The 27,828-nt window shown below is 50.0% G+C and overlaps 2 protein-coding genes across 7 annotated transcripts in view; one reads left to right on the top strand and one right to left on the bottom strand.

The window, feature by feature from the left end:
• The window catches only part of CLSTN1 (calsyntenin 1), a 30,125-nt gene extending 26,261 nt beyond the window's left edge, over positions 1 to 3,864 (top strand). For all 4 annotated transcript variants that reach the window (XM_053963025.1, XM_053963023.1, XM_053963027.1 and 1 more), the window contains 3 exons: positions 235 to 370; positions 627 to 811; positions 1,457 to 3,864. In XM_053963025.1, coding sequence (XP_053819000.1) covers positions 235 to 370; positions 627 to 811; positions 1,457 to 1,651 — 516 coding nt within the window. In that variant the 3' untranslated portion in view covers positions 1,652 to 3,864. The remainder of the gene's footprint in view (positions 1 to 234; positions 371 to 626; positions 812 to 1,456) is intronic.
• Positions 3,865 to 3,947: 83 nt separating this feature from the next.
• PIK3CD (phosphatidylinositol-4,5-bisphosphate 3-kinase catalytic subunit delta) lies at positions 3,948 to 27,773 on the bottom strand. 3 transcript variants are annotated; one of them, XM_053963020.1, is made up of 24 exons: positions 27,694 to 27,773; positions 22,060 to 22,133; positions 21,550 to 21,713; positions 19,957 to 20,185; positions 19,311 to 19,540; positions 18,347 to 18,526; positions 17,591 to 17,740; positions 17,225 to 17,314; positions 15,406 to 15,627; positions 12,516 to 12,612; positions 12,089 to 12,219; positions 11,415 to 11,474; positions 11,082 to 11,249; positions 10,515 to 10,636; positions 10,212 to 10,355; positions 9,530 to 9,629; positions 8,744 to 8,922; positions 8,447 to 8,556; positions 8,124 to 8,202; positions 7,704 to 7,871; positions 7,250 to 7,373; positions 6,945 to 7,090; positions 6,604 to 6,736; positions 3,948 to 6,070 (listed from the first exon to the last, which is right to left on the bottom strand). In XM_053963020.1, exons 3-24 carry the CDS (start codon positions 21,688 to 21,690, stop codon positions 5,933 to 5,935), a joined length of 3,141 nt encoding a protein of 1,046 aa, XP_053818995.1. In that variant the 5' UTR covers positions 21,691 to 21,713; positions 22,060 to 22,133; positions 27,694 to 27,773; the 3' UTR covers positions 3,948 to 5,932. The 3 variants fall into 3 exon arrangements, with proteins under 3 accessions (XP_053818995.1, XP_053818997.1, XP_053818996.1); XM_053963022.1 differs by having other exon boundaries at positions 18,401 to 18,526; XM_053963021.1 differs by lacking the exons at positions 22,060 to 22,133; positions 27,694 to 27,773 and adding an exon at positions 22,660 to 22,929.
• Between the last annotated feature and the right edge of the window lie 55 nt (positions 27,774 to 27,828).

Raw genomic sequence — 27,828 nt, 5'->3', positions numbered from 1 at the left:
TATAAATTTCTGATACTAAGGGATTATGTTAAAGCACAGAGAGGCTAAAATTGCATTTCCTCTGCAGCAGGGTACAGGTTAATTATTATTTAGTATGCTTACATCAAATAGATGGAAGTACAGCAGAAAATGGCATTAAAAGCACTAAAATTTTAAATTTTTTCTCTTTATTTTTATCTCTTTAGAATGAAACTATTGGGTTTCTGGAGTTTAACACTTTCTGTTTATCTCTAGGTGAATGTTATCCACACAGCCAGCCCTGTGGAACATGCCAATCACATTGCTGCACAGCCACAGTTCATTCACCCAGTGCATCATTCCTTTGTTGATCTCTCTGGTCACAACTTGGCAAACCCTCATCCCTTTTCAGGTCAGGATTCTCAGCCATTGAAGCTGGTTTTGTCTTTCAGATTGATGTGATTATATTTAAGGAAATGAAGCCTAGTTCTTACTTTCCTACTGACTTTTTAAATGGCTGTAGACAAAGTGCCTTTGTATAATATATATGAAATATAATGATATACATGAAATAGTTGTGTAAAGCCGTTTCCTCTGGCAGGTGATGGGGAGGGGAGCAGTTGTTAGCCCAGTGTGAGAGTTACCCCTGTTGTGTTTTCTGGCTGCAGTCGTCCCCAGCACAGCCACCGTGGTGATCGTGGTGTGTGTCAGCTTCCTGGTGTTCATGATCATCCTGGGCGTGTTCCGGATCCGCGCCGCGCACCAGAGAACCATGCGGGACCAGGACACGGGCAAGGAGAGCGAGATGGACTGGGACGACTCTGCTCTGACCATCACTGTGAACCCCATGGAGGTAACCCTGGGCTGCTGCTGGCCTCTTCCAGCTGGGATTGGCCGTGGGCACGGGAGGAGAGCAGAGCCAGCCCTGAGCACAGGGCAGAGGCATTACCTGGGAATTTAGAATGAATGTGCCAGATGCCAAGAGCAGTTGGCTGGGATCATGCAGGGGGTTAGAGTTTCGTGATGGAGAATGGCATTTTACAGGCCAATGTCCAGCACTAGTGTTCATCATGTGCACAGTGCCTGAAACACAGCCTGCTTTTGTCTAAACTTGCAGGAATTTATTGTCATAACATCTGTGATTATGATGTTTCCTTCTCCTATGGCTGACACCTGAATTTTTAGAAAATTTGGAACAAGAAAGATGTGTGACCTTCATGCTTTATGTCCTATTGTAAGATCCTGTCCAGTAGAATTTGCAGTACTGGATCACCCTTCAGAGCCACTTTGTGTAGAGTGCCAGGATTGACAGCAGTGTCTCAGAACTCTTTTACCATGTGCTACTTCCTTTGTCTTTTCTGGTTTCTGCCTAATTCCTGCTGAACTTCTAAATCCAGCAAGGAATCTGCAATAGCTCTTCCTCAATATAATACCTTGAATAAAGAACAAAAAGAATTTTGGCCAGTATGGTAATGACAGCTAATTTTTGTCTGAACAGACTTATGAGGATCAACACAGCAGTGAAGAGGAGGAGGAGGAGGAGGAAGAAGAAAGTGAAGACGGAGAAGAAGATGACATCACTAGTGCAGAGTCTGAAAGCAGTGAGGAGGAAGAGGGAGAGCAGGAGGAGGACCAACAGAATGTTAACAGACAGCAGCAGCTGGAATGGGATGACTCTACCCTCAGTTATTGATTCTAGCTGCTCCCTTTGTCTTTATGTTCCCGCTCTAGAAGACTCCACTGTAACACACTCCATTGGTACCAAGGATTCATGGTGTTTAAAACAAAAAAAATCATTCTGGCCAGTAGATTGACCCCCCACACAAGCCGTGTTTGTGTTCTGTCAGCTAGTTCCTGATGTTTAGGGTTGTAGTTAGCACCTCTTCCTTCAGCCATGCCTCAGTGACTGGATTTTTTTTACACTCTGTGAGGAACCACCTTGCACTTTTTTCTTCATGTCATCTCAGCTAAGTGACTCTACAGCTCTGTAGCCATTGCACATGAATTTCTGAACTGTCTTTTTTTGCTCAGTGAAACAAACTTGGCTTTGTTCCTTTTTCTCTTTCTAAAAGATGCAAAGATTGCTTGTTGACAAAGGGTAAAGCTGCTCATTTCAGCCTGTTGATTTCTTTTAATTTTTTTCCCCAAATTAGTGCATGTGTAAAGTGGCAGAATGAGGTTAATATGTAGAAGATTAACAAGACTTTTTAATATTTTGTAAATATACTGGAATTATGTAATTACGTCATTTGTGGTAGTGAAAACAGGGATTGGGGTTTAAAACATGCTAAAGTGAAAAATCATGCAGCATGAACTATTCCAAGTCTCATCCTACTGCAGCAGGAGCACGGGCACAGTTCTTAGTGTAGATGTTCAGTAACTCTGTCTTGGCCTTGACTGCGATGTGTGCTCATGCCCCGCTCTCCTTGAACTCCTTCCTTTTCTTTCATCTCCTTTTTTTTGCAGAGGGAACAGACAAGCTTGTGAGAAGTTGTAAAGGCTTTAGGAGCCTCGGCAGAGGTTCAGCTCCCCTGTGCACTACAGTTTGTTTTTAGTTTTATTTTTATCTCCAATTAAGGCTTGCCATAAAGGCTTTTAAGTTATTGGGGAAATAACACTACATGTATGGTGGGCAGATCTGTGTGCTGTGGCTGTGGGGTGCACACAGCTCCTGGTAGTTCTGGGGAGAGTGCCTGGAGTCCAGTGTGGGCTGTGCACACTGCAGACAGGTTTGGGTGTAGGGGAGTCTGAGAGCTGGGCACCTGAGCACCTGGGCTGCCAGTCTACATGGATAGGGATTTGGGGGTTTTTTGTTGTTCATTTTTTCTAATTTGGAAGTGGGAGGGTTTGGGGTGTAGCTGATACCACTGAACACTCCTGCTCCTTCCCTGCAGCCCCTTGTACAGTAATTCAGATTGTTGGTGTTTTAAGCCTTTGTTTACACTTAGTAATTGTGTTTTCCTGCTGGTGAAAAACTGTAGCATAAATCATCCAACCAGAAAACCTTGGGAATCATATTAATTCATGTGATCTGGGTTGTTTCTGATCCCAGTTCCAATTTGGGATTGCAGAGGGCAGCAGCTGGAAGGTGCAAACAGGGGGGGGGCTGTTTTTTCTGTCAGGCAGGGTTGTTTAACTTTATTTGGTCTGATGCAGAGTCGTGAATAATGAATTTCTGCTTGATCTCTGTGGAGGTGGATTAAAGAGTAACTTGTTCTGCCTGTAACAGGAGCCTGGGACTGCATTCCCTCCTGAGCACGGTAAGCCAAGCGCCAGCGTTTGCTCCTGGGTGTGGGTGCAGAGCCCAGCGTGCCACAGCCAGGGCAGGGCAGGGCCAGAGAGGGGCACAAAGGCTCCTGAGCACCAGAGGGATAAAGGATCAGGGTTGACCACGTGTTTGTACAGCTGGATTTCCAGAGCAGCCCTGCTCTCACCTACCGGGCTCGATGGGGGTTTGCTCTGGGGGAACCTGACTGAGGAGTGCCTTTACAATAGAGATGGACCTGGCAGCAGGGGAAGAACCCACACCAGAGCTTACTGTTTTTTGGGGTTGTTTTGTTTTGTTTTTTTTTTTTTTTTAATGTAAAATTTTAGATTTCTAAAATGGGAAAATGGTTTTGACTACTTATGTGGTAATTAACTGCTAGTTTTAAGTAAACTGGGAAACTTTTAACTTATGTCTGACAGTTGTCCTGTGTTAATGTGTAGAAGACTTATCCTTCCATATACTGTTGCTGTAGCTGCTGTATTTTAGACCAAAACTGATCATGACTTAATGGTAATACTGAGGGGTTGTAATGTCCTGATGCAGTTTGTAGCCACTGTGGGTATAACTTTTCAGATGTGTATATTGGTAACAGGTCAGTTTGGAAAGTCTATAAGCTACAATAAATTTCTGGTTCTAAAGGTTGTTTGCATTTTTATTTTCCTGAGTGAAACAAAATAGAATCCACTTATATAAACTGTGTTAATTTGCCTCTGCTGGGGGAGTAGGAGAGTTCTGTGGTCATTGTTCTCAAGCACAGAAGGACTTGGCAGCATTTGTGTACAATTTGTCAATATCTTTTATTTCTTATTTACAAAACATGTACCTAATGCAACTGAAAAGCTAAACATGTAAACATTCTCTTCTTGCAGAACCACGGTTTGGCTTAAAAAAATACTTCTTTTTCAAAGGCAACAGAATAAGCACAATCAGTTTGTACAGAGTTAAAAAAAAATAATGACAGAAACATCTCTAAATAAATAGAAATAGGTCTATCATTCTGAGCATATTTATAAAAATGAGAAGCCACTTGTAATGAAATGGAACATTTTTGAAAATTCTAAGTTTCAATCTTTAGCACAGTTCAGCTTGCTGAACCATCAGGTGAGCTGCTGCTGCTTTGTGAATTTGGAGTCAAAGGCTCTTTGCTGACCCAACAGAGCTTCAGAGATTTATCCAAGATACTCTCCCAGGGTGTACAAGGAAGAAGGTCCACACGATGACTCAGTGAATTTTTACTGCTCGTAGGTAAGTCCAGTTTTCCAGACTAAGTAATCTCTGTAAAACTGTGCTCAGTTCTTGCAGTTGATACTGATACACCTTTGTGTTATTGCACTTCTCAAAGTGAGGGACAGGACAGGAGCCACTGCTCTGAAATCTGTGAGGGCCTGGCCTTTCTGCTGTGAGAGTTGGAGGGACTGAGGAGAGCAGGGTGCCAGTGCAGGCTCTGGCACTGTAAGAGAATTGCTTTTGCAGCTCTGGAATTGTAGTGTCTTCCACAAGAACCAGATCGGGGCTGTGGTTTCAGTGCATCTCACCTTGCACAGCACCCAAGATTTTTTTTTTGCATACTTTTTGCTCTGTAAATTAGTTTAATAAGCAAGGAAATAGCAATATTTGCTCTCTAAAATGGAGCAGAGGCACAGGACTCACTGATCAGCCTGCACAGAGCTCTAAATCCTGCAGTACTTCCCTCTAGTACCAAAGCAGCTGTTAGAGCCTGAGTGCTTCAGTCACAGTATCATCTGAAGGTGGAGGAAAAGGGGCTCTCCCAGGGTTAGATTAAATTGAAATGAGGTGTCTTCTGTGCCAGAACTGCTGCTTCTACCAACAGGTGCTTGAGAGGCAACAGGGTTTGTATGAATAGATCCAAACCAGAACAGACCTCACAGCTTAACATCTTTTATGAAAAGCAGTAATTACTTTAATGTGAAAATGCAATCTTAGCGTTTTCAGGTTTGAAACCAAAATAAATGCAGAAATGCAGGAGTTACTTGAGGCTCAACTGAAGCCTAACTTTGGGAAGCAAAGTACCTGATCCAGTGGCCACCTCAAAGCTGCTTTTGTGCCATCAGTTCTAGACAGCAGTAGCTGAGTTCCAGCTCAGTTTCAGAACACTTTGGCCTCTGGAGCAGACAGAAAGCAATATAACAGCATGGATGTTTTTATCCTGTCTCAAGGCAGAGTAAAACCATTTGTCCAAGTCAGCTTTGGTGTGCTTTGACCCACCTCAGTGGACACTGACACAGGGCAGGAGTGACCACATGCTGAAGTTAATGCCTCTAAGCTGTAATAGTGGTGTTCTAGAAGATAGGCTACAGGCATTGGGGGATCTCTGCTCAGCTAAATTTTCCAGAAAATAGAAATACAGACATTAGCACACTGGAGGGATGTTACAACTGCCTCAACTCTTCCATTGAAACATGTATTTGAAGCTCAAGGAGTTCTCAAGGGTACAGTACCTCTACCTACCTTTACTGTATGCAGTAGTTTTATTGCCTCACGTCTCTCCCTTGTCCCCCAAAGATGTACAGCAGCCACAGTGGTGTGGCTGAGGACAGGCCAACAGTTTTTCAGTCACGCAGCAATGTCTGATCTCTGGGAATCAGAGGTGGGGGATCTTCCACACTGCACCACTGTTCAGTCTTTAGGCACCTGTCTGTCAGTGCTGGGGCTGTTCCATTCTCCTGGGCAGGGGCAGCTCCTGCTCTACTGCCTGTTGTCTTTGGACACGTTGTGTGCCAGCCAGTTCACTTTGGTTTTCCAGCTCTCCCGCAGGGCTTCATTAAACTTCACTCTGAAGTGCTTCAGTGCCTCCTCATCAGTCTTCCCAAGGGCCAGGGAATCCTGTAGGCAGGAGGCACAAATCAGTGCACAACTGAACAAGTCACTGCTCAACCAGTAAGATGTTTATTCATAAGAAATTACTTCACTGAAAGGAGGAATGGAGTAGCCATCAATTATTTTTAATTGTTCCTGAGGTTGCAGGAGGCTTTTTCTCTGATAAACACTTGCACCCTCTGCTTCTGTTGGTGCAGGGAAAGAGCAGAATCTGTATTGCTCTTGTACAAAGTGTTCTGCAGCTGCCAGGGATGGGTGGTTATGACTCAGGAGGCAAACTAGGAAATGAGAACCAAGGGCTGTGCCTCCTTCCCTGCCAGTGGGCACCTGCTGCCTTCATGGTGAAGAACCTGAAGAGGTTTCTGAGCACCAGGACCTGGCATTTCTGATGTCCTGCACAGGGGCATTGGACATCCACTCACCGTTCTGGAGCTCATCTGCTTCTAAGAATCTGGCCTTGCACAGTGAACTCCTCCTCCTCACCCAGCCACAAAAGCAGGTGCTCAGTTTCAACCCCTTGCGTGGGCTCTGCCTCTTACCTTTAGGTACTGGATGTCTTTGGAGCAGCTGAGCTCTGGCAGCCCAGCAGCCTTCATCAGTGCAAAGAGGTGCAGGAAGAGGAGCCCGTGGCGCCGCAGGATCATGTAGGCCCTTTCACAGTAACCCCTGAACCTGCAGGAGCAAAGACCAGCCAAAGGAGTGAGGACTGCAAACTCCACCATTTTGTAAAGCGTTTTAGCAGTCTGAACCCTGCTCTCGCCAGTTAATAATTTATTTACTTTCATCTGTACAGGCAGCTATAAGCTGCATATTGGTGGAAATAAATACTAAAAATTCAGAGTTTCAAAAGCTGAAGTCAAGTTTAACTCCCAGCACTTACCTTTCAAATTTCTCATTGTTGTTAGTTTTTCCTTGCTGGATGACATGCACAAAGTCGTAGGTTAAGATGAAAGGGACTCGTTCTCTATTAATACCAAATTTAGTCTTGAAGTTCCCCAAAAAGTGACCAAAATCAATATGGAAGAGCTACAAAAAAAAAAAAATATTTTCAGGATATTACCTCTTTCAGCTGCTCAGTGTTGAGTTCTCTTCAGTCAGTGCACTGAGCAGATGCTGGCCACAGGGTTTTGGGAGAGAAGGGTGGCCTTGCCCAGGGCTCCCCCGTGCCCAGGTGCTCTGGGTTACCTGCCCCGTCTCCCGGACCATGATGTTGTCGCTGTGCCGGTCCCCAATGCCCAGCACGTAGGTGGCCACGCAGTACCCAGCACAGGACAGGGTGAACTCCTCGATGGCTTGGTCCAGGGCATCTCTAGAGAGGGTAAGAAAGAGTGAAAGGTAATTTTACTTTGGAGTCCAGTACTGCCCCATGGGGAGAGCTGTTTTCAGCTGCAGGAGAAGGGAGGGAAGCTTGTTTGGACTCCTGTAGTGCTCTCTGGAGGCTTTACAAAAATGAGCTGCAAGAACTGTCTGTAACTGAAGGGCTCTGAAGAACGTGGTGTCCACGATCTCAATGGAAAGGAGATCCACACGAGGCCTCCAGGTGTGCCAGGCAGGGGAGCAGCCACAGCCCGGGTGGGACAGCCTGGAGGTGTGCAGAGCTGAAGGAAAAGGAGCAGGGAGGGAAAGGTGAGCCCCTCACCCCGGGTTCTTGGACTTGAGCCAGTTCAGCAGAGCGTCCTTGTTGAAGGCAGCCGTGGCCACCATGTTGCTCTTGTTGAGCTGGATGTTGGCGATGGTGTCCGAGTGCATGACCACCTCAATCAGCCCCGTCTTGTCTCCTGTGGAGAGGCAGCCATAAGGGGTCATCCTGCAGAGATGAAAGAAACCCTTCCACTGAAATCCTGCCCACAAAGGCGTGGTGGTGATTTAAACCTTTCCCTTGCCTGCCCTGTCCCCTCCCTTTCTACTCTGCAGTTCTGCTCCCCAGCCCCACAGCAGCTGCCCAGCTGCTCCCAGAACACCAGACAGAGCTGCTGGGGGCAAAAGGAGCTTGCAGAGAAAGCAGCCTGGCCACCCCTGAGTGTCAGGGCAGGAGGACAGCTGTGTGCACTCTGCTCACCTCAGGTCCAGGCCCTCCTGCTTCCACAGGATGTCCATCAGCTGGATCATCTGCAGAGTCAGCATGTCCTGGCGCAGATCTGGGCAGCATTACAGAGGAAAAGGTATCCAGTTACCACTGCACTCAAATCTTAATTAAAGGGGAAGCAGGTGAAATATAGACGGGAGTTAATATATATTTTCAGATTACTACCAAAAAAGTCCCCCCAGAATATCCAAGTTCCTAATTTACACAACATCTTAATGGTCCAGATTTAGGCCCACTCACCCCAGTAAATACTTGAGACTAAAAGGTATCTTTTCACAAGCATAATAAAGACTTACCATCTCCATTTTTAAAAATTATACCCACTCCACCTCCAGCTGTCTCTTCATTATTAAACACAATCCACAAAGGTTTCATTTTGGAGTCCATGAAGGTGCACTGATCCACACTAGAGAAAATAAAAATATTACCCTCAGTTTCCATCTATTAAAATATCAGCCATGCAAGCTGCCAGTCCTACTGATGGACTTGGGACCTCCATGAGGAAAGAACCTTGGGATGACCCAAAGCCTGGCTCCAGTGTGAAACAAAGCACAGAATTCACACAAATTCAGAGGTGCAGATCTCTCCCTTACCAGACTTCAGCGAGGATAATGTTGGGGTTCAGGGGGCTCTGGAGGTGGGAAAGGGCTTCCCTGTAGGTTTCCTGCTTCATGCACATATGCATCATCTCCTTGGTTTGAGGCTTGGTGGCCTTCTGAGAACTCACTTTCACAAAGTCATTCAGAGCTTTCATCTTGTTCAGTGCTTCTCCCTGAAAAAAGGGAGGGATGAAACAGGGTTAACAAATAGGAAATTCCTGGAGAAAGTTGAAAAAGCATTAAAATCTCCTGTGAAATGTAAACCTTGGTTCCATCTCTTACTTCCTCTTCAATTTGTAGCAATTTCACACACTGCAGCAAAACAAATTTGGTAGTATCTGCTTGAGGAAGATCCAACATTAATTGTGGATACTGTGCTGGGCACAGATGCATTGCAAGGTAATGACTGCAGCAGGAATAAAGCACATGACCAAACACCAAAGGAAGAAGTGAGGTGCCCTGGCTGGCAAAGCGCAGAGGATGAGCCCTAGAGCCCAGCATTAAACTTAAATGCTTTTGGGGAGTTGTGGTTGTGATCAGCTCCCACCTCACCCAGCTGATCTAACAACAGCAGTGTCTGCACATTTCAGACCGTTCTGGACACAGACTGTGGGTGAGCAAGGCACGAGCAGAGCCACACGTGCTGGGGATCTCCAGGACACACCAAAACCAACAGCCCTCCCCAGGCTTTCCTCGTAGCACTGGTAACATGAATTTGGGAAAGCCAAGAGCTGAGAACTAGCTTCCCAAGCCAGAGGGAAGGCCCAAAGCAATCTGTACCTGCTTCATCAGCACCTTCATGTGGTGGGTGCTGCCCCGGCAGTACGCTTCCAGGATCAGCCCAAACCTCAGGGACACGGCGGGCACGTGCATCTCTGACCTGGGCAGGGAGCAGGCAGGAGGCAGTTAGAGCAGAGCTGGCTCCCTGCAGGGTCACTCTCTGTCCCCTTCACTGTCCCCTTCACATGGCACCAGCAACGGGGGAACCACAGCACAGCACTGGCTGCTGGTTAGACCCTGTGTCGTGGGGAAGGAAAAAAAATGCCCCCACCCCAGAAGGTGATGGAGGAAAACCATTGCTGGAGGTGATGAAACATCTTTCTGGGTGATTCAATCCCCAACCCCTCCTTTGGGAACATCACCTGGGGAGCAAGAACAGCTCAGAGCTTATGGCTCAGAGCTGGCAGGTGGCCATGGAAGCACAAAGCAAATTCCAGCTCAGAGGCGTGTGTGTATATACTCACAAATATATAGAAATTCTGAGAACAGAACCTAACCCAAACATCACCACTACGATGACAAAACACAAAAAGAAATTAATAAAAAAACAATAGTGTGTCCTCCTGGAATAATTCTTACTGAGTAAAAAAGTAGCAGTTCCCACATCACAAAGCAATGAAGGACTCAGTAAATGCTGGTTTCCCTTGATTACTGAGAAAAAGCCTAAAACATTTCTCTTCACCTCAGGTGCCAGAAGAGGAAGTGGCCGATCTTGCGGTTGGATAATGCCCTTTCCAGCAGGAACTTGGTTAATTCACAGTCTAGGTAGGATTCATACTTGAGCACCTGGACAAGCTGCAGCAGGTATTGGAACACATCATCATCCCTGTGGACAGAAAGGAACACGAAACACAACCTTGTCTTCACTGCCATAACTGTTCTTGTAAGAGCTGCAAAGACAAGGCTGTCACTCCTGTTCACAGCCCCTCAGCAGCCCTGGGCAGAAATAGAAAGGGCTCTGCTCTCCCCTGGGGACAGCACTTACGTCAGCTTCTTCAGGGAGTTGATAGCAAAGGAGCCAACGTAACGGTCAGGAAAGCTGAAATCCAGCAGCTCCAAGGCATTCAGGACAGGCAACTCTGGCCAGGTCTGAAGCAGGGAAATCATCTGTAATGACCAGAAAGAAAAGAGCTAAAAAAAGGAACAAGGTTTTTATGACAATCTGAAATTCTACAGATGAAAGAGCAGCTCCTTACGGAGGGTCACTATTTATAGATGCCTCACAGCAAGTTTGCAGATACCAGGTCAAAAACTGATCCTTTGAGGTGGCTTGTGCTGATCTCTTACTATCATTTAAGAATATTCAATCCAGATATGTTTTTTTCCAAGAATTATACAGTTTGTTTGGTTTTTTTTTGCCTCCAGTTTCTTGAAGGGATAAACAAGACCTTGCTGGCTAGTAGTGAATCTGGGACAGCCCCCAGAACCAAACAGAGCCCAGAAGAGCCAGACCTGTGAAACATCCCAGCTCAGCCGGGCTCCCAAACACAGCACAGGAACATAAAAGATGGACCCAAAAAGGAGCCCTGGCTGCCAGCCCCAACATCCTCACCTGGGCAACATCCTCGTGCTTGTTCCACTTGGTGATGACGAGCAGCTTGGCCAGGGCCTGCGGGTACTGGTCACGGATGTCGTACCTCATCTTCCACACCAGGTCCTTCTCGTGCTCGTACAGCTCCGTGTGGCTCCTCCGCTCCAGGATCTCCTTCAGCTGCAGCTTCTGCACAGCAAAGAGCACACTCTGGGCTTGCTCAGCTCACAGAGACCCCGCAGGGCTGGGGCACGACCCAGCTGGGGGAAAAATGCTGGGAGGGGGTAAGGTGGAAACAACCAGTCCACAAAACCAGGCTGGCAGGCAGCTGAAAACTGATGCCAGAAGACTCACCTCCTCAGAATCCTCTGGGGCAGCTCGGGGCTGTTCTCCATTCCTTCCCAACTCCAGCAGCTGGGACACAAATAAAGATAAATTTAAAAAAAAAAAAGATAGGGTGAGAAAGGCTCCTCACTTCCCCTGTAATTGCAGTCACCACCACTTCAGGCATTTATGCTGCGATGGAGGTCAGTCACCTGCCATCTCCCCTTCCTCCCTGGCACAGCCTCTGAGCCAGACCCTGCCTCCTGGGGAGCACAGAGCACATCTCCTTCCTCCCCTCTACAGGCACATCTCTTCCTCCACTTGTCTGGGCAGTTGCAGTGACAGATGGAAAATCCCCACCTCACACACAGCATGTTATCACTCTGCTGCAAGGGAGGGAGCTGCCTACTTTCACTCATTCCCCCTTAACTCCTCTTCCTTCCTACAGAGCCTAATGCAGTCTGAAGGCAGCTCAGTTAAACCCATTTTTTAAACAAATACTCATTTATTTACCTCAGTAATTCAGAGCTTGGATAAGTATTCACTCAAAGGTCCATTAGGTAAGAGGAGAAAGTGAAATTTTCAGTTAACAATATCTCTTCATCAAGTCTGCTTGCACCCAGTCCCTGTAGATGGCTGCCCCAGAGGTTCCCCACTGGAAGGGACAGCCCTTTTTTCTTCCTCAAAGTTTCCCTGTGCCCCACCTGCTCAAAGGATGGGTAGTACACAGGATGTGCTGCCACGCTGGGGAAGCAGATGACCAAGGCTGCTGCACTCTCTGTGTTGGGGTTGCACTGCACTGTGCCCATGGGGTTCAGAAGTTCCCCTTTCTCATCTGAAAAACAAAGTACACAAAACCCGTGAGCCCAAATGGTGCGAAGCTTTGGTGCAGAAAGCAGAGCAGAGACTGTCCCTGGGCACTGCCTTGGGCACTGTCTGGCCACGAGCACTTCACCCTCCTGAGCCTTCCCCAGTGAGGGCCAGGTGACAGCCCCAGGTGAGCAGCGCCAAGCTCAACAAAGCCTTGCCTTGGCAGGGCTCAGCTGCCATCACAGCACAGAGCAGTGGCCACCCCGCTTCTTGGGGGAGACTGAGGATGCCAAAGGACAGCAGCTCCCTCTCCTGCCATACCTGGGAAGGAGGACCACATGTGCAGGCAGCACTCCCCTGTTTTCAGCTGGTCCTTGTAGTCGAAGAGCATCACGTTGACCCAGGCGATGGGACAGTCCTGCGGGGAGAGCACACTCGTGGGGAAGCACTGACACAGATCCCCCTGCAAAGGGACACCCTGCCTGCTCACCTGCTGAACTCTCCACATTTAAGAGTACAAGGTGGCATCAGGCACTTGCCAAAACCTGGGGTCTTTTGTGTGGTGCTGAATGGCACCAAACGCTCCCCACAAATGTGTCTGAAACTTCACCACCTGATATCTGGCAAAGCTGAAGGGTCTCTAATTTTCCAATAGGGCTTTGCTACTCTACACTCAATATTTGAAGGAACTATTACATATTTCATATATTTCACAATTTGAGGGCAGGGGGAAGAACTTTAATTTTGAAACAGGGAACACAGAGTAGGCACGATTTTGGAAAACGAGACAAAGGATGCTGGAAAGAGTTCATAATAGGAAAAAGAGGCTTGGCTTCTTTGTACAATAATAAATACTATCTATAAAAAACAAATTTTATGCTGCCAATCCCTCACCACACCCCCAAAATAAACCCCACAAATCCCACCCAGCCTCATTTTGGAGGAGGAAGACTCCAGCAAGTAAAGTGACTGGGACATGGCCAAGACAAAGAACCCATCCCCTGCCCTCACCCAGCTCCCAGCCCCAGAGCAGACACATTCCAGGAGTGAGCTCAGCTTTCCTGCAGTCAGGTTCCCCAAATGGAACACTTTACCTCATGCAGCAGCACTCAGATCACACCATGGCCCAAGCACAGAAAGCCACTGGAAAAGGGGTTACATGGCAGAAATTCTGCATCTGCACCCACAAACAGGGCCACGATGGAAGGAAGCACAGAGACACATCTGGTTCCACTGGGGCACTCCAGACAATGCAGCAGCCTCACCCCACAGAACACCCCAGCACGTGGGGGAGGTAACAGAGCCCCCATTTCCCTCTAACGTGACAAAATGAGTCACTTCCAAGCGGCCCCTCACAAGCCTTGGAGCTGATTTGATTACTCCAAATATCTTCAGTGAAATCACATTTGAGACATCAGCTTCCAGACAACAGGGAAAAGCCAAATAAAACACCACTGCCAGCAATAACCTTTTCTAACAGAGTAAATGACATCTAACCACAGCTCAGAGCCTGCCAAAACACAAGGCAAGATCTCTGGTGGATAAGGTCCAGCAAAACAAGGATCCAGCATTCTAAAGACAGCCATCTCCTGCATGATTTAGAGAAAGTCAACCCTCTGGGTGACATTAACCCTCTGACTCATCCAGTCAGCCTGCAAACATGCCTGCTTTTGTGGTAGTAAATTATTTAGTCCCAGCTATCTGCTCTGGACACTCTGCATATAAGCAACATGTATGGAATTAACCTCTGAGTAAGGGGAAAAAATAACAATCAAAACAAACAAACAAAAATCAGGGTGCACTCTGTAACCTGCCCTTACCAATCATTTGAAATTATTTCTGGGCACTTCACTCAGAGCTGTAGCTCACCATGGGGAAAAATTCCTTTTTGCAGTGCTCAGCTGTATGAATGTTGTGATTTTATACTAAAAGCTCATCAGAATGCACCCACCTTTTCCCAGCACCAGAACACACAGGAATGAGAACCTCCTAACAACTCAGCTAAACAGACTGATTCTGTTTTGTCAATCAGAACAGCAAGATTGCCTTCTGACTGCTTCAAAACTGAAAATTACTCCAGTGTTACCACAAACATCCAGCCTGTGGATGAATCAGATCTTCTGTCCAGCAAAAGCCTCCAGCAATAGCTGGGGTTCTGCTATTCTTAAATAAAAAAGAAACCCAACAATAAAACTGTTAATCCTGATCCTGGCCTCAGAATGTTTCCAGTCTGAAGTCTTCAACCCAGAAATCAGTCCCCACAAGCAGGATTCACGAGCTGGCTGCTGCTCCCAGACATGACTGCACAGTAACCCTGAGAACCCCACTGATGTCAGCACAACAAAGCTCAGTGAACCTCCCAACAGTGAGGAGGAGTGAGCAGAACTGAAATCTTGTGTCACACTCATCAGTGCCTCATTCCTCTAGCACAGATGGCATGAGTAACCCTCTCCTTAAGGCACGAGAACAGGCTTTGTGGTCACAGAAACAATAATTTGCAGAGGCACAAATGCCTTTGCTGCTCATAAAGAAAAGAGCTTGAGGCTTACGTTACAACTCTGGGAAATCAGCAATTCAATTACAGGCTGCAGTTGGATCTGCTTTCAGTTACTGAATCATTAATGGGCTAGAAGTTTTGGAAAGTGAGAAATATCACTATCTCTGATTGAGATGCTCAAATCAAGAGCTTCCAAGGTGATTTAACACTTTCTATGGTCAGTTTGCAACACCTGAACCTTGAAGAATCTGCACTTTAATTTTACCTTGCCTAAGGCTTTGCCATAACCAATGTTTACATTCCTCAGTTCATTCCCCCTCCCTAGCTGGTAATTTGCTCCACTGGGGATTTGCAGGAAAGACCTTGTTGGAAAGAAAATGCAACAGAGGTGATGGTTTAACCTCAACTACAAAACAAGGAAGTTGCAGAAGAGCGAAACAGGGACACCAAGATAAGTGATTCCTCTTTAGGTCCAGTCAGATGCTGGGTATGTTTCTCAACGGTCTTTCTAGAGAAATTACATATAAACAGCCTTTCTTACAGGCAGCCACCTCTCAGCTTCCTGTTCCTGCTGAAGAAGTTATTGGCCATTGCTCTGTAAGCTGCTTTATTAACGTGAAGTTTTTGGAAAGCAAAGGCCACTCGGTTCAGGTTGGTGTCCCGTGCTCTGCAGCCCCGGCCAGCCTGGCTCAGCCCCAGGCTGGCTTCACTTACAGCTTTCTTGGACTTCTTCTTGGTGGAACGAGCCTTCTTGGCCTTCTCGACGACGGCGTAGAGGGCGAGGCAGAGCCGCGCCATGCGGGGCAGGTCGCAGACGCTGATGTCGAAGTCCAGGCGCTGCCTCCACACGGGCTCCGAGCACACGCTCACCTCCGAGCTCGACACGGTCTTGCACAGCATCTCAGAGCCGTGGAACAGCCCTGCCTGCACCACCAGCTGAGGGCAGGAAGGACAGCACTCCGTGAGCCCACGGGACTTGCCTTGTGTGCTGGAGGGAACGGGACAGGGCAGCTGCTCCCCTGAGCAGGGTGTCCCACTCCTGAGCAGGGTGTCCCACTCCTGAGCAGGGTGTCCCACTCCTGAGCAGGGTGTCCCACCCCTGAGCACAGTGTCCCACTCCTGAGCACAGTGTCCCACTCCTGAGCAGGGTGTCCCACTCCTGAGCAGGGTGTCCCACTCCTGAGCAGGGTGTCCCACCCCTGAGCACAGTGTTCTACTCCTGAGCAGGGTGTCCCACCCCTGAGCAGGGTGTCCCACCCCTGAGCAGGGTGTCCCACTCCTGAGCACAGTGTCCCACCCCTGAGCAGGGTGTCCCACTCCTGAGCACAGTGTCCCACCCCTGAGCACAGTGTCCTACTCCTGAGCACAGTGTCCCACTCCTGAGCAGGGTGTCCCACTCCTGAGCACAGTGTCCCACCCCTGAGCACAGTGTCCCACCCCTGAGCAGGGTGTCCCACTCCTGAGCACAGTGTCCCACCCCTGAGCAGGGTGTCCCACTCCTGAGCACAGTGTCCCACCCCTGAGCACAGTGTTCTACTCCTGAGCACAGTGTCCCACCCCTGAGCACAGTGTTCTACTCCTGAGCACGGTGTCCCCACTCCTGAGCACAGTGTCCCACTCCTGAGCACAGTGTCCCACCCCTGAGCACAGTGTCCCACTCCTGAGCAGGGTGTCCCACTCCTGAGCACAGTGTCCCACTCCTGAGCACAGTGTCCCCACTCCTGAGCAGGGTGTCCCACTCCTGAGCACAGTGTCCCCACCCCTGAGCACAGTGTCCTACTCCTGAGCAGGGTGTCCCACTCCTGAGCAGGGTGTCCCACCCCTGAGCACGGTGTCCCACTCCTGAGCACAGTGTCCCCACTCCTGAGCACAGTGTCCTACTCCTGAGCAGGGTGTCCCACTCCTGAGCAGGGTGTCCCACTCCTGAGCACAGTGTCCCCACTCCTGAGCACAGTGTCCCCACTCCTGAGCACAGTGTCCTACTCCTGAGCAGGGTGTCCTACTCCTGTCTCTTTCCCAATTCACTGAGACGCTCAGTTCTGGAGTCTCTCTCTTTACTCAGCTTCAGTGAGGGCATTGTTATCTCCTCACTTCATGCAGACTTGCATATTGATTAATGTGACACATTCTTGCCCAGTTTCCTCCCTTTCCCAAAGGGCAGCTTCTCCTCATTTTCCTGCTCCCCCTTCATGGCAAACACCCCACATATCCCAGGCCTCTGCTGCCTCCTGCCTTCCCTTTTTCAGTCATCCCTCTCTTCTGAGCTGGGTTTCCCTGCCCTGCCCAGCACTGTACATTACCTCAGGGCAGCAGCTCTGTTTGCTGTGCAGCAGCTCTCCTAACGCTGGGCTGCTGTCTGCCCACTTCCCTCCCCATTCCTGTTGTGCTGCAGTTCAGAGACTGCCCAAGGGCTGAATGGAGCCCCAGAGCAGCAGGTGAGATCACACTGCCAGCCAGTGTCCTCCCCACACAAACCAGAGGGGTGTGCCTGGGAAAGCACAGATACAAACCCCCCGAGTGAGGCAGTACCAACCTTCATTCTCTCATCCGCATTGACCTTGCTGCCTTGCACCAGCTCGATGTAGAAAGGCTGCTCTAAGGACCAGAGAGAGCCATAGTTTGGCTGGAAAGAGAAAGGGGTTCTGATCAGAAACAGACACAACAAAGGCCTCTCAAGTCAGCCCCAGAACTCATCTCCCATTCCATGCTTTTGGGTCCCGCAGAAAAGAGCAAGAAGCCTGGGACAACCAGGGAAGCTGTGGAGGGGGCTGGAAATTCCCACCCCAGACCCCAGCTGGGAACCTGTCCTGAGAAGGGCAGGGAGCACCCACAGCCACGACCAGCACGTCCACCCACCCACGAGCCCAGGGAGAGCCCAGGGGCCCCTGTCCCCTTTTACCTTTTTCTTGGGGAGCGGGGGGGGCTTGGAGGCCGCCTTTGGGGGGCTGGTGATGCAGTTGGTCTGCTCGTCCCTCATGGCAATGATGGCAGAGGAGTGCACCATGGTCAGGTGGGGGGTCAGGCCCCGCTGCAGGCAGCTGCGGATGTGCTGAGAGGGGACAGGGTCAGCCAGGCCACCCGCCAGAGCCACCAGCCCAGGCAGGAACCCCTGCAGGGACCCAGGGAAGGACACAGCAACAATCCAACTCCAGCTCTCAATTATCTCCTCTTGCTTTATAAACCTGCAGCTCGCTGGCCTCATGTTGCCAGAACTGAGAATATGAAGTGCCTTTTATAGCTGGCATTTCATCAATGGACTCAAATGGCTGCATTAAGGGAAAACACTGAGGAGGATTCAGCGCTCCCAGCAGCAGTCTGCCCTGCCAGAGGAGCACATGATTCAGGATTACTTGCCCAACTTTCAATGGGAGAACCCTCATCCCACCATACAAGCCAGCAGATATTTCCAGAACCACAGTCTGTAAATGTATTTACACAGCACTTGGCACCCAGGGACAGGCTTAGACCCTTGGCCCCCCAAAAATAAGGATTGGTTAGGTTGCTGAAAGTAGCCTTTGTCCTGAGTAGCATCCAGGTGCTGTCTCTGATGTGCTGCACTCCTGCAAACAGCACTGTAAACATGTCCCAGCCCACGCCCCCAGCAAGAGAAGGCCATGTGGGAACAGCCACTGATAAAGCAAGACACGAGGCTCACCTGGAACTGGCACAGGGGGTAGTTCCCATAGAGATATTCACATTTCCCATTCACCTGCAGGGTGTAGTCCTCTGGCTTCTGCACGGTCTCGTGGCGGAACACAGTGGCCTGTTTCTTAATGGCATAGCTCATTAAGGTGATGGGGAACTCCCAGGGGGAGATCTGGAACGTGAAGCTCTCCTGCAATCCCAACAACACAGCAAACTGTCAGACAGCAGCACAGGGCTGGAGGGGCACAGACAGGGAGCAATATTCCTGCTGCTGGCAACGAGGAGCAGCATGGGAAGGTACAACGACACACACACACCAGCCTATGATAAATAGGGACGTTTGCCAAACTGGGCAGGAGCAAGTTTCAGCAGTGTAAGCACAAGGCTGGAAATCAGGAACTTCAGTTTTCAGCAGAATCACCAGTTCATGTGGTTGCCAGTCATTAGAAACCTTCCCACAGTCATTCCAGCAGCAGGGCAGAGGCTGGAAGGGTCCCCATGCTCAAACACACTGCTCTGAAGGCTGTTCTCCTGCCAGGGTGACCTTGCTCCAAGCCCAGGCACAAGATGCAGAACATGAGCCAAGGCAGGAGGCAGGAACAGGGGCCCGTGGGCAGCACAGAGCAGTGCCTGCAAGCAGCGTTTGCTGAGCACGAGCTCAGCAGGCTCCTGAGCTTCCAAAGCAGTGTCAGGTATTGGATTCTGTGCTCCTTTCCTACCCAAACCCAGAAAGGTTTCCAGCCCATGTGCACGCAGCAAGCTCAGCTTCCAGCTAACCAGTACACCCAGTGCACTTTCAGGAGGGAGAACAGCTCCCTCCCAGCCATCTCCACAGGCAAAGCAATCTGGGGAGTGAGCACTGAACACATGGAAACGCTGTCCAGGCACACATTACTCTGTCTCCACACGCGCAGAGGTTTCCAAAGGAAAAGCATGAACCACCAAACACTGTGACAGAAAAGTTTGTGCTTTACCCCGCCAGACTGGAACTTGATGTTGACAAAAATGTTCTTGGTGGGGATTTGCAGAGAGCCAGTGCCGAGGCCCTTGGCCATGGGCTCCAGCTGCAGGGGGAAGTTGTACTCCATCCACGCTGCCCAGCTGAGCTGCTGCCGCTTCGCCGCTTTCTCCTCGCAGAACTGGCACATTTTGGCGCGGAAATCGCTCACCTCCGGGTCCTGCACAGAGTCAAACTCGTGCAAACCTGGGTGCAGAGCAAGAGAGCAAGGCAAAATAAGCATCTGCAGCCAAGGGGGGAAATGAGCCTTTTCCTCAAACGTCTGTGAAAGTCTCCCTGAGCGCGTGTTTAACACGTGGCCCAAAGCAGAGTCAGCCAAGCTGCCAGCAGCCCTGCTGGACGATGTGCAGTGGCACTGTCCCCGCAGCCCAGGGCTCTCCAGCAGGAAGCACCACCTTCCCTGGCCGTGCACAGACAGAGCTCCCTCTGCATCCCCAGCAGACGGATCCTGCCGGTGTCCCGGTGCCCCCGGCCCCCAGCACGGCCCCGCGGGCAGCCAGGCCACCCGGGACGGGCTGTGTGCCACCCGGGACGGGCTGTGTGCCACCCGGGACGGGCTGTGTGCCACCCAGAGCCCCCTGTGCCCCTGGCGGGGAGCTGACCTTTGCCGATGAGCAGGCTGATCTGGGAGTTGATGACCTTCTTGGCCCTGTCCCCCTCGCGAGCCACGAGGCGCAGGACGGGCAGGAAGGGCTGGATGTCGCAGAGGCGGCGCTGCTCGTCCTCCAGCTCCTGCTGCTCGGCCGTCTGGTTGATGCAGGTGAACACGTAGGCCTCGGGGTCGCTGAGCATGTGGAACAGCGGCTCATACTGCGCGTGCTTCCAGAGCACCTGCAGGAGGGTCCCTGCTGTCACCTGCTGCTGCCACCTGCTGCTGTCACCTGCTGCTGTCACCCTGCTGCTGTCACCCTGCCACTGTCACCCTGCTGTCACCTGCTGCTGTCACCCTGCCACTGTCACCTGCTGCTGTCACCCTGCTGTCACCTGCTGCTGCCACCTGCTGCTGTCACCCTGCTGCTGTCACCCTGCCACTGTCACCCTGCTGTCACCTGCTGCTGTCACCTGCTGCTGTCACCCTACCACTGTCACCCTGCTGTCACCTGCTGCTGTCACCTGCTGCTGTCACCCTGCCACTGTCACCCTGCTGTCACCTGCTGCTGTCACCTGCTGCTGTCACCCTGCCTCACCGTGCTGCTGTCATGCTGTGCTGCTGTCATGCTGTTGTCACCCTACCACTGTCACCCTGCTGTCACCCTGCTTCTGTCACCTGCTACTGTCAATCTCCCTCTGTCACCTTGCACACTGTCACTCTCCCTCACCCTGTTGCTGTCACCCTCCCTCTGTCACCCTGCACATCGTCACTCTGCCACTGTCACCCTCTCTCACCCTGCTGCTGTCACCCTCCCTCTGTCACCCTGCACATCGTCACTCTGCCACTGTCACCCTCCCTCACCCTGCTGCTGTCACCCTCCCTCTGTCACCCTGCACATCGTCACTCTGCCACTGTCACCCTCCTTCACCCTGCTGTTGTCACCCCCCACCCTCAGCACACGCTGTCACCCTCCGTACTGCCACCCAGCTGTCCCCAGGGCCTGTGCCAGCCCTCACCCTGCACACCGTCACCCTGCTGCTGTCACCCTCCCTCTGTCACCTTGCACACTGTCCCCCAGCACACAGCTAAGGCAGAGCACAGCCCAAGCTCCTCACAGCCCCCTGGCCCTGGGCTGCTCCTCAGCCAGGTCTGGTGGCTCCAGCTCGTGCTGGGCAGGTTTATTTGGAGGAGCCTTTAACTGGCTTCCTTTCTTCGTGCTTGCCTTTTGTTTCGGGCAATGTTAATCCCTCAGCCTGAGCATTCAAACAAGTGCCACCTGAACATCTCACAGTAAGCACCTGCTGACTCTGGTCCTGTGAAACTCAGCAATTACTCACACTGGAAACAAAACTGGGTTAAGTAACTTGCCCCCAGTAACATGAAATCTGTCAGGATGCCAAGGATGGGAGCCAAGAGCTTCTCAAGTCTTGTCAACACTACCCAGTTCCCAAAGATGCTTATCCCTGTGGATAGCACTCTCACATGACTTCATATCCCTCTTTTTACTCTCATCCTAAGTGCCTGCTGTTGGAGGCAGAACTCTGGAGTAGATGGGCCCCTGTAGCACAGACCTGTCACCCAACAGCTGGTACAAGGCTGTTACCTGCTTGATGGTGCCCAGGCTGGCATTGCAGGGCACTGAGAGGTTTAAGTAGATGCCTGTGGGCAGCAAAAAGTCCACCTGGATGTTTTGGTTTTCCCCCTTGGACCAGAATTCCGTAGGGCAGTAAATGCCTGGGGGCATCCTGCTCACTGCTTGGCTACCACCTGCAAGACAAGGGAAAACTGTTGCTGTTGACTACATATCATTTGCTCAGTTCTGTAGAAAATTAATGTGCAAAAGAACCCAAAGAAAGGAAGGTCAGCACAGCCTTAAAGCTCAGGATAAATTAGTAAATTAGTAAAATTCCAGTTCAGTGCCTTTGAGCCACATGTAACTATGGCATTTGCTTCTATTTCAGTACAACAGTTTCTTAATCCCTTCTAGGCCGGGATTAACATCTACACCTGCATTTGACAAAAAAATAAGAGAATGAGCTTCTCTGGAGAACAAAGACATTGTCCCAATAGCTCATCTATGACCAAGGAGCCAAGAGAAACAGTAAGTTCCTACCCCTGGCTGTGTAAGGCAATCCTCAGGCCACATGCTCCAAGCTCCAGTTTGTTTTTCCAGAGCTCATTTCCAGTCTGCAAGAGGGAAAAAGAATTGTTGCTGGTTCCAAGTATGCATTCATTTTTATACATACAAACAAATAATACTCTGCTGTACATCCCCCCTCTACAAGTATAGAAAAATGAAGTTGAAGGGTGAGGCAATCAGAATAAGTTTGTTAATTCCATCTGCAGCCTGTCCCTTGGCAGGATGCTACAATTTATCTTCAGCACATCCAAGGAATGCAAAGAGAAGGAGGATCTGAACGCTATCAGGTACAAACTGCTGTTTTCAAACACAGGAGGAAACAAAAGGCATTCACCAGCAGCCTGTCAGACATTTCCCTTCTCAAAGACCTGTAACAAAGTCTCCATCCATTTGCCCACAAGCAAAAAGCCACAGCAATAAAACCTCCGGTTTCCTGCGCAGATGACAAGTGGCAGAGCCTGGTGTCCCCACGTGCTGGAGACTCTGGAACTGCTGGCATTGGCTCCCAGCAAGAGACGGGGAAGTGGCTCCAACTAATTCTCTGCAACCACCCCAGCAGAGAACCCAGCTCACCTCAATTCCCTCGCAATTGCCCTGGCAGTTTTTCTGCCAGGTCAGCAGAGGAACATCCCAGTGGCACAGCCTGGAAGGTGCTCCAGAGCCCCGGCTCCAAACTCAGCCCTGAGCAAGTCTGAGTCCCTTCTCCTCAGCCCATGAAACCAGCACTACATTTCCCCATTCACAACTTAAAATGCAGCTTGGAGCCGTGGGTGTAGGGACTTTGAAAGGAGCTGAGCAAAGTGCTGCTGATTCCCAAACCACAAAGTCCTGCTGGCAGCTCCTCAGGAGCCAGCCCTGGGCTCCAGCACAAGGAGCCCAGCATCTTATCTGCCAGGTCCTGGGAGCACACCACTTCCCTGTCAGCAGTGAGGTCAGGATTCCCAGAAACATGAGCTGTGTTTTATCTGTCCTGCTTCCTCAGCACAGAGGCTGCATCACCACAAACCACCCCCGGCCTTGCAGGGAGGGCAGCAAAGGGGGAGGAGGCAAGGCTTACGAGTTTGAATAAAGCAAAGCAAGCTGGCCTTGTTCTCTGCCCATCAACAATAAAAACAGCAGGTTTCTGGTGTATCTGCTACCCCAGCCTGAATCAGCAAACCACCACAACTCTACTGACCAGCAGAGACAGAGACACAGCCATGGCTGAGCTGCTTCCTTCTGCTGAGGATTTCCATCTGGCACCACATCCCAGAGAATATGAAGTGCCTGCCTAAGCCATGAGCACTACAGTGTCAGTTCAAGCTCAACACCTTGTCTTTCCAAACTCCCTGATTTAGAGGATGCAGGATTTTTTTCAACAGAACCTGGCATGAATATACCAAAGGAAGAATAACTCTGGACTTTCATGGTTTCTAATACATCATTTACCAAGTCTCTCCCCTTCCCATTGCTAAATTCAGAATGTTCTACTCGTTGGAGCCCAGATCTGATGTGACAATTCTTTCATGAGGCCAGCTCTGGGGTGTTCCTGCACTGCCTGACTTCCCTCTTCCCCTTTGCCTTGGGAAACTGAACAGAGTTCTCCAACCTTGTTTGCACTATCTTGCCCTCATGTATACAAGTAATTACAATTCCCTTTTCTCTGGGTCCTTCTGCCATTTGTGAACAGCCAAGTGCAGCATCACTCCTTTTTGGCAGGGTTTACTCTACTGGAGTAAATTGAGATATACTCTCACTGCAGCAGTCTTCCAAAAAAAAAAAAAAAATTCTCCAATAGAATTGTCAATTTTTAAAGCCCAGACCTCTTCATCACTGGGCAGGAAAAGCAGATGAGACAAAATTTCACTTTTTAGATGAAGGCAATTCCTTCCCCTGTGGCCTTTGCCTCAGTTCATTATTCTTTACTCTGCAGGAAAGCTACAGGCTGCTCTCCCCTCCTTAAGGTTTCCCCTTGCAGCAGTCAGTGTGCAGGTAATAAAAGTGTATCCTTAGCAAAGAGGGGAGCTGGCCGAGGCAGAGCTGATGTCCACATGGGATGAGTCCATGCACCAGGACAGAAATGAAACCTCAATTTCACTGGATGCCATGTAGAGAATAGAGGCACAGCATCAGCAATAGGAGGGAACACAGCTGAGCAATCTGAGGAAAAGTAAATTTGTGCAGAGTGTCAGGGTCCAAGAGACACATCTGAAACCACCCAGCCAGTATTTAACAAGCCAGCAGCCGACATAAAACCTACTAACACAAATTTCCTCTTGTGAAGTTTATCAACCACAGCTCTGGTGTTTACAACATACAACTGCTTTGGAGAGGAAAAGGCAAAAAAAAACAAAAAAAAAAAAAAAACAAAAAAAAAAAAAAAAAAAAAAAAAAACAAAAAAAAAAAAAAAAAAAAAAAAAAAAAAAAAAAAAAAAACAAAAAAAAAAAAAACCAGCAAGATCAGACATGGAGCAGCGTTGCCCAAACCTCTGTGAGGCTGCAGCATCAGACAGACATGGAAGCTGCAACACCCACAAACAAATTGCAAAATTACAAAACCCCAGGACTACCAAAATACCTCTCGAGCTTATAGGAAATGAGCAGTGCAGAGCTCACAGGTAATGTGCTGCGTGGGAGACTGCAGGAAGTCACTTTCATTGCAGGCATGGGTTAGGCTGGGGGAGGAGACCACGGAATTTTGAGGCACACACGTGTTTGACATGGCTTTAGCACACAATCAGTACACTCAGCAGAGCTGAACCAGCTCTGAGCTCTCACAGCACTTCAGTGTGCTCTGAGAGTGTTTTGAGCTTGGTCTTGATTTTTTGGTTGGGGTCACAGGGTAAAACAAATCCACACTGCAGACAAGTCATTTGAGCGCTGACTGACAGTAAAAGTACCCCCCAAATTGCCCTTCAAGACAGACTGGGAAGAATCCTGCAGCAGGTAAGTGTGTCAAGCTGTGCCTGCACATGGGAGCTCGGAGAGAGGGGGCTCCCCCCTGGCAGGGGACTCCCACCCAGTGCCAGTCACTTCATCACACAGCAGAACCTCGCTGGAGCTGCTTCCCTTTGGTGCAGCAGGTCAGACTCTGCTCTTGTGCCCACAGATGTTTCCATCACAGCTTCCTGCAGCCTCCTGTAAAACAGGATCCGGGTCTCAGCCGTGCCATGGGGCCATCTCTGCTCTCCTTCAGCTCTGGGACAGGCACCTTCAGTCCAGACCCAGGCTGCACCACAGCTCTGTCTCTGGTTCCTCCTTCAACACACCCACGAGGGCCAAACTCAGGTCATGAACTAGGCAGGAGAACACTGGGGACCCCTTAGAAAAGTGTGGAAAACCATCCAAGCACTGAACAACCCCTAAAATCAAGAGCCTGGCTTTTTAACTTCCTCAAACCCTAGTTTAGAATATTTGAATTTCCTTAACTCAGTTTACAACCATATGACTTCTACCTCTACCAAATATAAAAATCAAATAATTTTTTTTTTCATATTATCAGCTTCCATTTTGTACACTGATCTCTCCTATCCTGCCACATAGTTGCCTGCACTGATTCACTCATTCTTTCAACAGCAGCTCATTGTTCATCCAGCTCTACATACCAGACACACAGTTATGTTGCTTTGACAATGCCTTTTCTTGGATAACCCTTGATTAATCTGACTTTTACTTACACAAACCATTAGATGGATGTTGCTGTACCATGAACTGTCCCTGGCAAGGGATGAAAATGCCCACAACCTATCTCTTCAGGCCTCTGAGACACTACAGAGCATCCCCTTCCCTACCAGAGGTGCTGATACAAACCAGCACTTAATTAACAAAAATCAGCAACTTCTGTGCATCAAGATGTCACTGGAGAACCATGGATTTTCCCACCTTCCATGGATGTGTTCTGGTTATGTGGAAACTGCAAGGATCAAGCTTTAAACAACCACTGGGGCTAAAGAATCCCTTGGCTTGGGCCCTTCCCTTAATGAAATAAAGACTCCTTTGAGCTTTTAAATTGTTCAATGCCCACCTTACACACACACACACTCCCACAAAACAGACTCACAGTGAAAAGTAATGGAAGCAGAACTACACTAATGTGATCTGAACTGGGGATAACCTTGTTTGTGTGCAGGGCTGATGATGAAAGGGGTTGTCAGCAAGAGAAGAGATAGGAAAGCAGAATGTACGTGTGGTGATAAAAACAGGCTGCAGTTTTTGGGCCTCCCAGCTCCAGAAGAGCATCAGAGCAATACGCCATCGTTCAGGCTCAGCAGAACCTTAGATCCAACCAGAAGCAATAGCCAGAGGGAGGGAAAGAGGAGTTCAGGTGAAGCAACTTAAGAGAAAAAGAAATGTAAAGCCATTCCTCATCCTGGAAGTAAAACAGTGGCACCACAGAGAGACATCACAGAGTGAGAAAAGCATCTGATGGGAGACTTGAGAACCTTGGTGGAAACTTCCAATCAGCTTTTAGGCAAGTTCACAGTATTGCCCGAGGAACTACCTAGTGGGAAACCGTATATTCAGTGGTTAAAGCAAAAGCTTAAAAACCAACACTGTGCAAAGCTCTGCTCCCAAACCTGACAATTGTTTGCTGCACAACATCAAACAACAAACTCCTCCGTGTTTCAGCTTTCTCACATGCACAAGTACAGCCTGTAACTCATGAGGGGTGTTGTAACTCTTAAATGCTGGCAAAGTGATATGAGATCCTTGCACCCTTGCTATTACTGCTAACACAGGCAGAGCCTGGGAGTTGGAGGAAGTTGTGATAAACGAAAGCTTCCAGATGAAGAAGTTGCTGAAATCAGGTTTTTTCAACTGTTCCCAACGGCTCCACAATATCAGAAACCCGAGTCCATCTTGTTGATGGAAACAAAAAACAAGTCATGCATTTCTAATGACTGCTATCATGACATTCAACCTTCAGGTTCCCATCTCAGGCACATACAGCGTGCCGTGCTCAAGACTCTCTTCTGGGAGCTCTTAAAAGACTCTCATGCCCTGCCAAAAACATGATCCAAAGCTGACCCACAGCAGAAACCCACACGGCTGTGAACAGCTGAGCCAGGCACCACAAGCCCTACACCGGAGAAGGTCTGGATGACCAGGTGTTGCCACTCCCCAAGCCCGGGAGTGACAATTGTGGCGACAACGCGCCATGTGCCAAAGCCACCTGAAGGCCAGGCAGGCACCGGCAGCACCCCGCGGGGTGGGCAGGCAGGTGATGAGTGGTTACTGGCCAAAACAGCCGGCCCACTGCCTGCCATCCATCCATCCATCCATCCATCCATCCATCCATCCATCCATCCATCCATCCATCCATCCATCCATCCATCCATCCATCCATCCATCCATCCCAGCCACCAGCACGGGGGACACAGCGCCAAGGGCGGCCCCCGGGCGGCTCCGGCCGCGCAGCCCGCAGGTCAGCGGCTCCGCCAAGCCCCGCTCTGCCCACGGCAGAAGCGCTTTTCCCGAGAGCAGCGCCGCTCGCTGAAGGCGCCCGAGCGGAGCCGGCATTTGCCGCAGGCGGCCCCGCAGCGCCGGCCGCGCTCCGCGGAGCCCCCGGCCCGCCCGGGCCCCGCTCCCGGCCCCGCTCCCGGCCCCGGCCCCGTCCCGGCGCTCACCTGCGCTGGCGGCCGGGGGGTCCCGGGGGCTGCGGGGCTCCCGCGCTCCCGGCCCCGCTCCGGCGCCGCCCCGGCCCCGCCTGCAAAGGGGCGGCGGAGCGGCCGCGCCCGCCGTGCCCGCCCCGCCCCGGGCCC

This window comes from Vidua chalybeata, chromosome 22, assembly GCF_026979565.1.
Source record: "Vidua chalybeata isolate OUT-0048 chromosome 22, bVidCha1 merged haplotype, whole genome shotgun sequence".
Classification (NCBI taxonomy): Eukaryota; Metazoa; Chordata; class Aves; order Passeriformes; family Viduidae; genus Vidua; species Vidua chalybeata.
The sequence above is the reverse complement of the archived record's forward strand: the minus strand, read 5'-3'. Positions and strand labels throughout refer to the sequence as shown.

Coding starts and splice junctions, on each gene's coding strand:
- PIK3CD (XM_053963020.1), bottom strand. CDS start 21,690: ATGCCCCCAGGCATTTACTGCCCTACGGAATTCTGGTCCAAGGGGGAA. Junction 10,637..11,081: donor AGCACGAGGATGTTGCCCAG/GTGAGGATGTTG, acceptor TGGTCATTACAG/ATGATTTCCCTGCTTCAGAC. Junction 9,630..10,211: donor TTCCTCTTCTGGCACCTGAG/GTGAAGAGAAAT, acceptor CTCCCTGCCCAG/GTCAGAGATGCACGTGCCCG.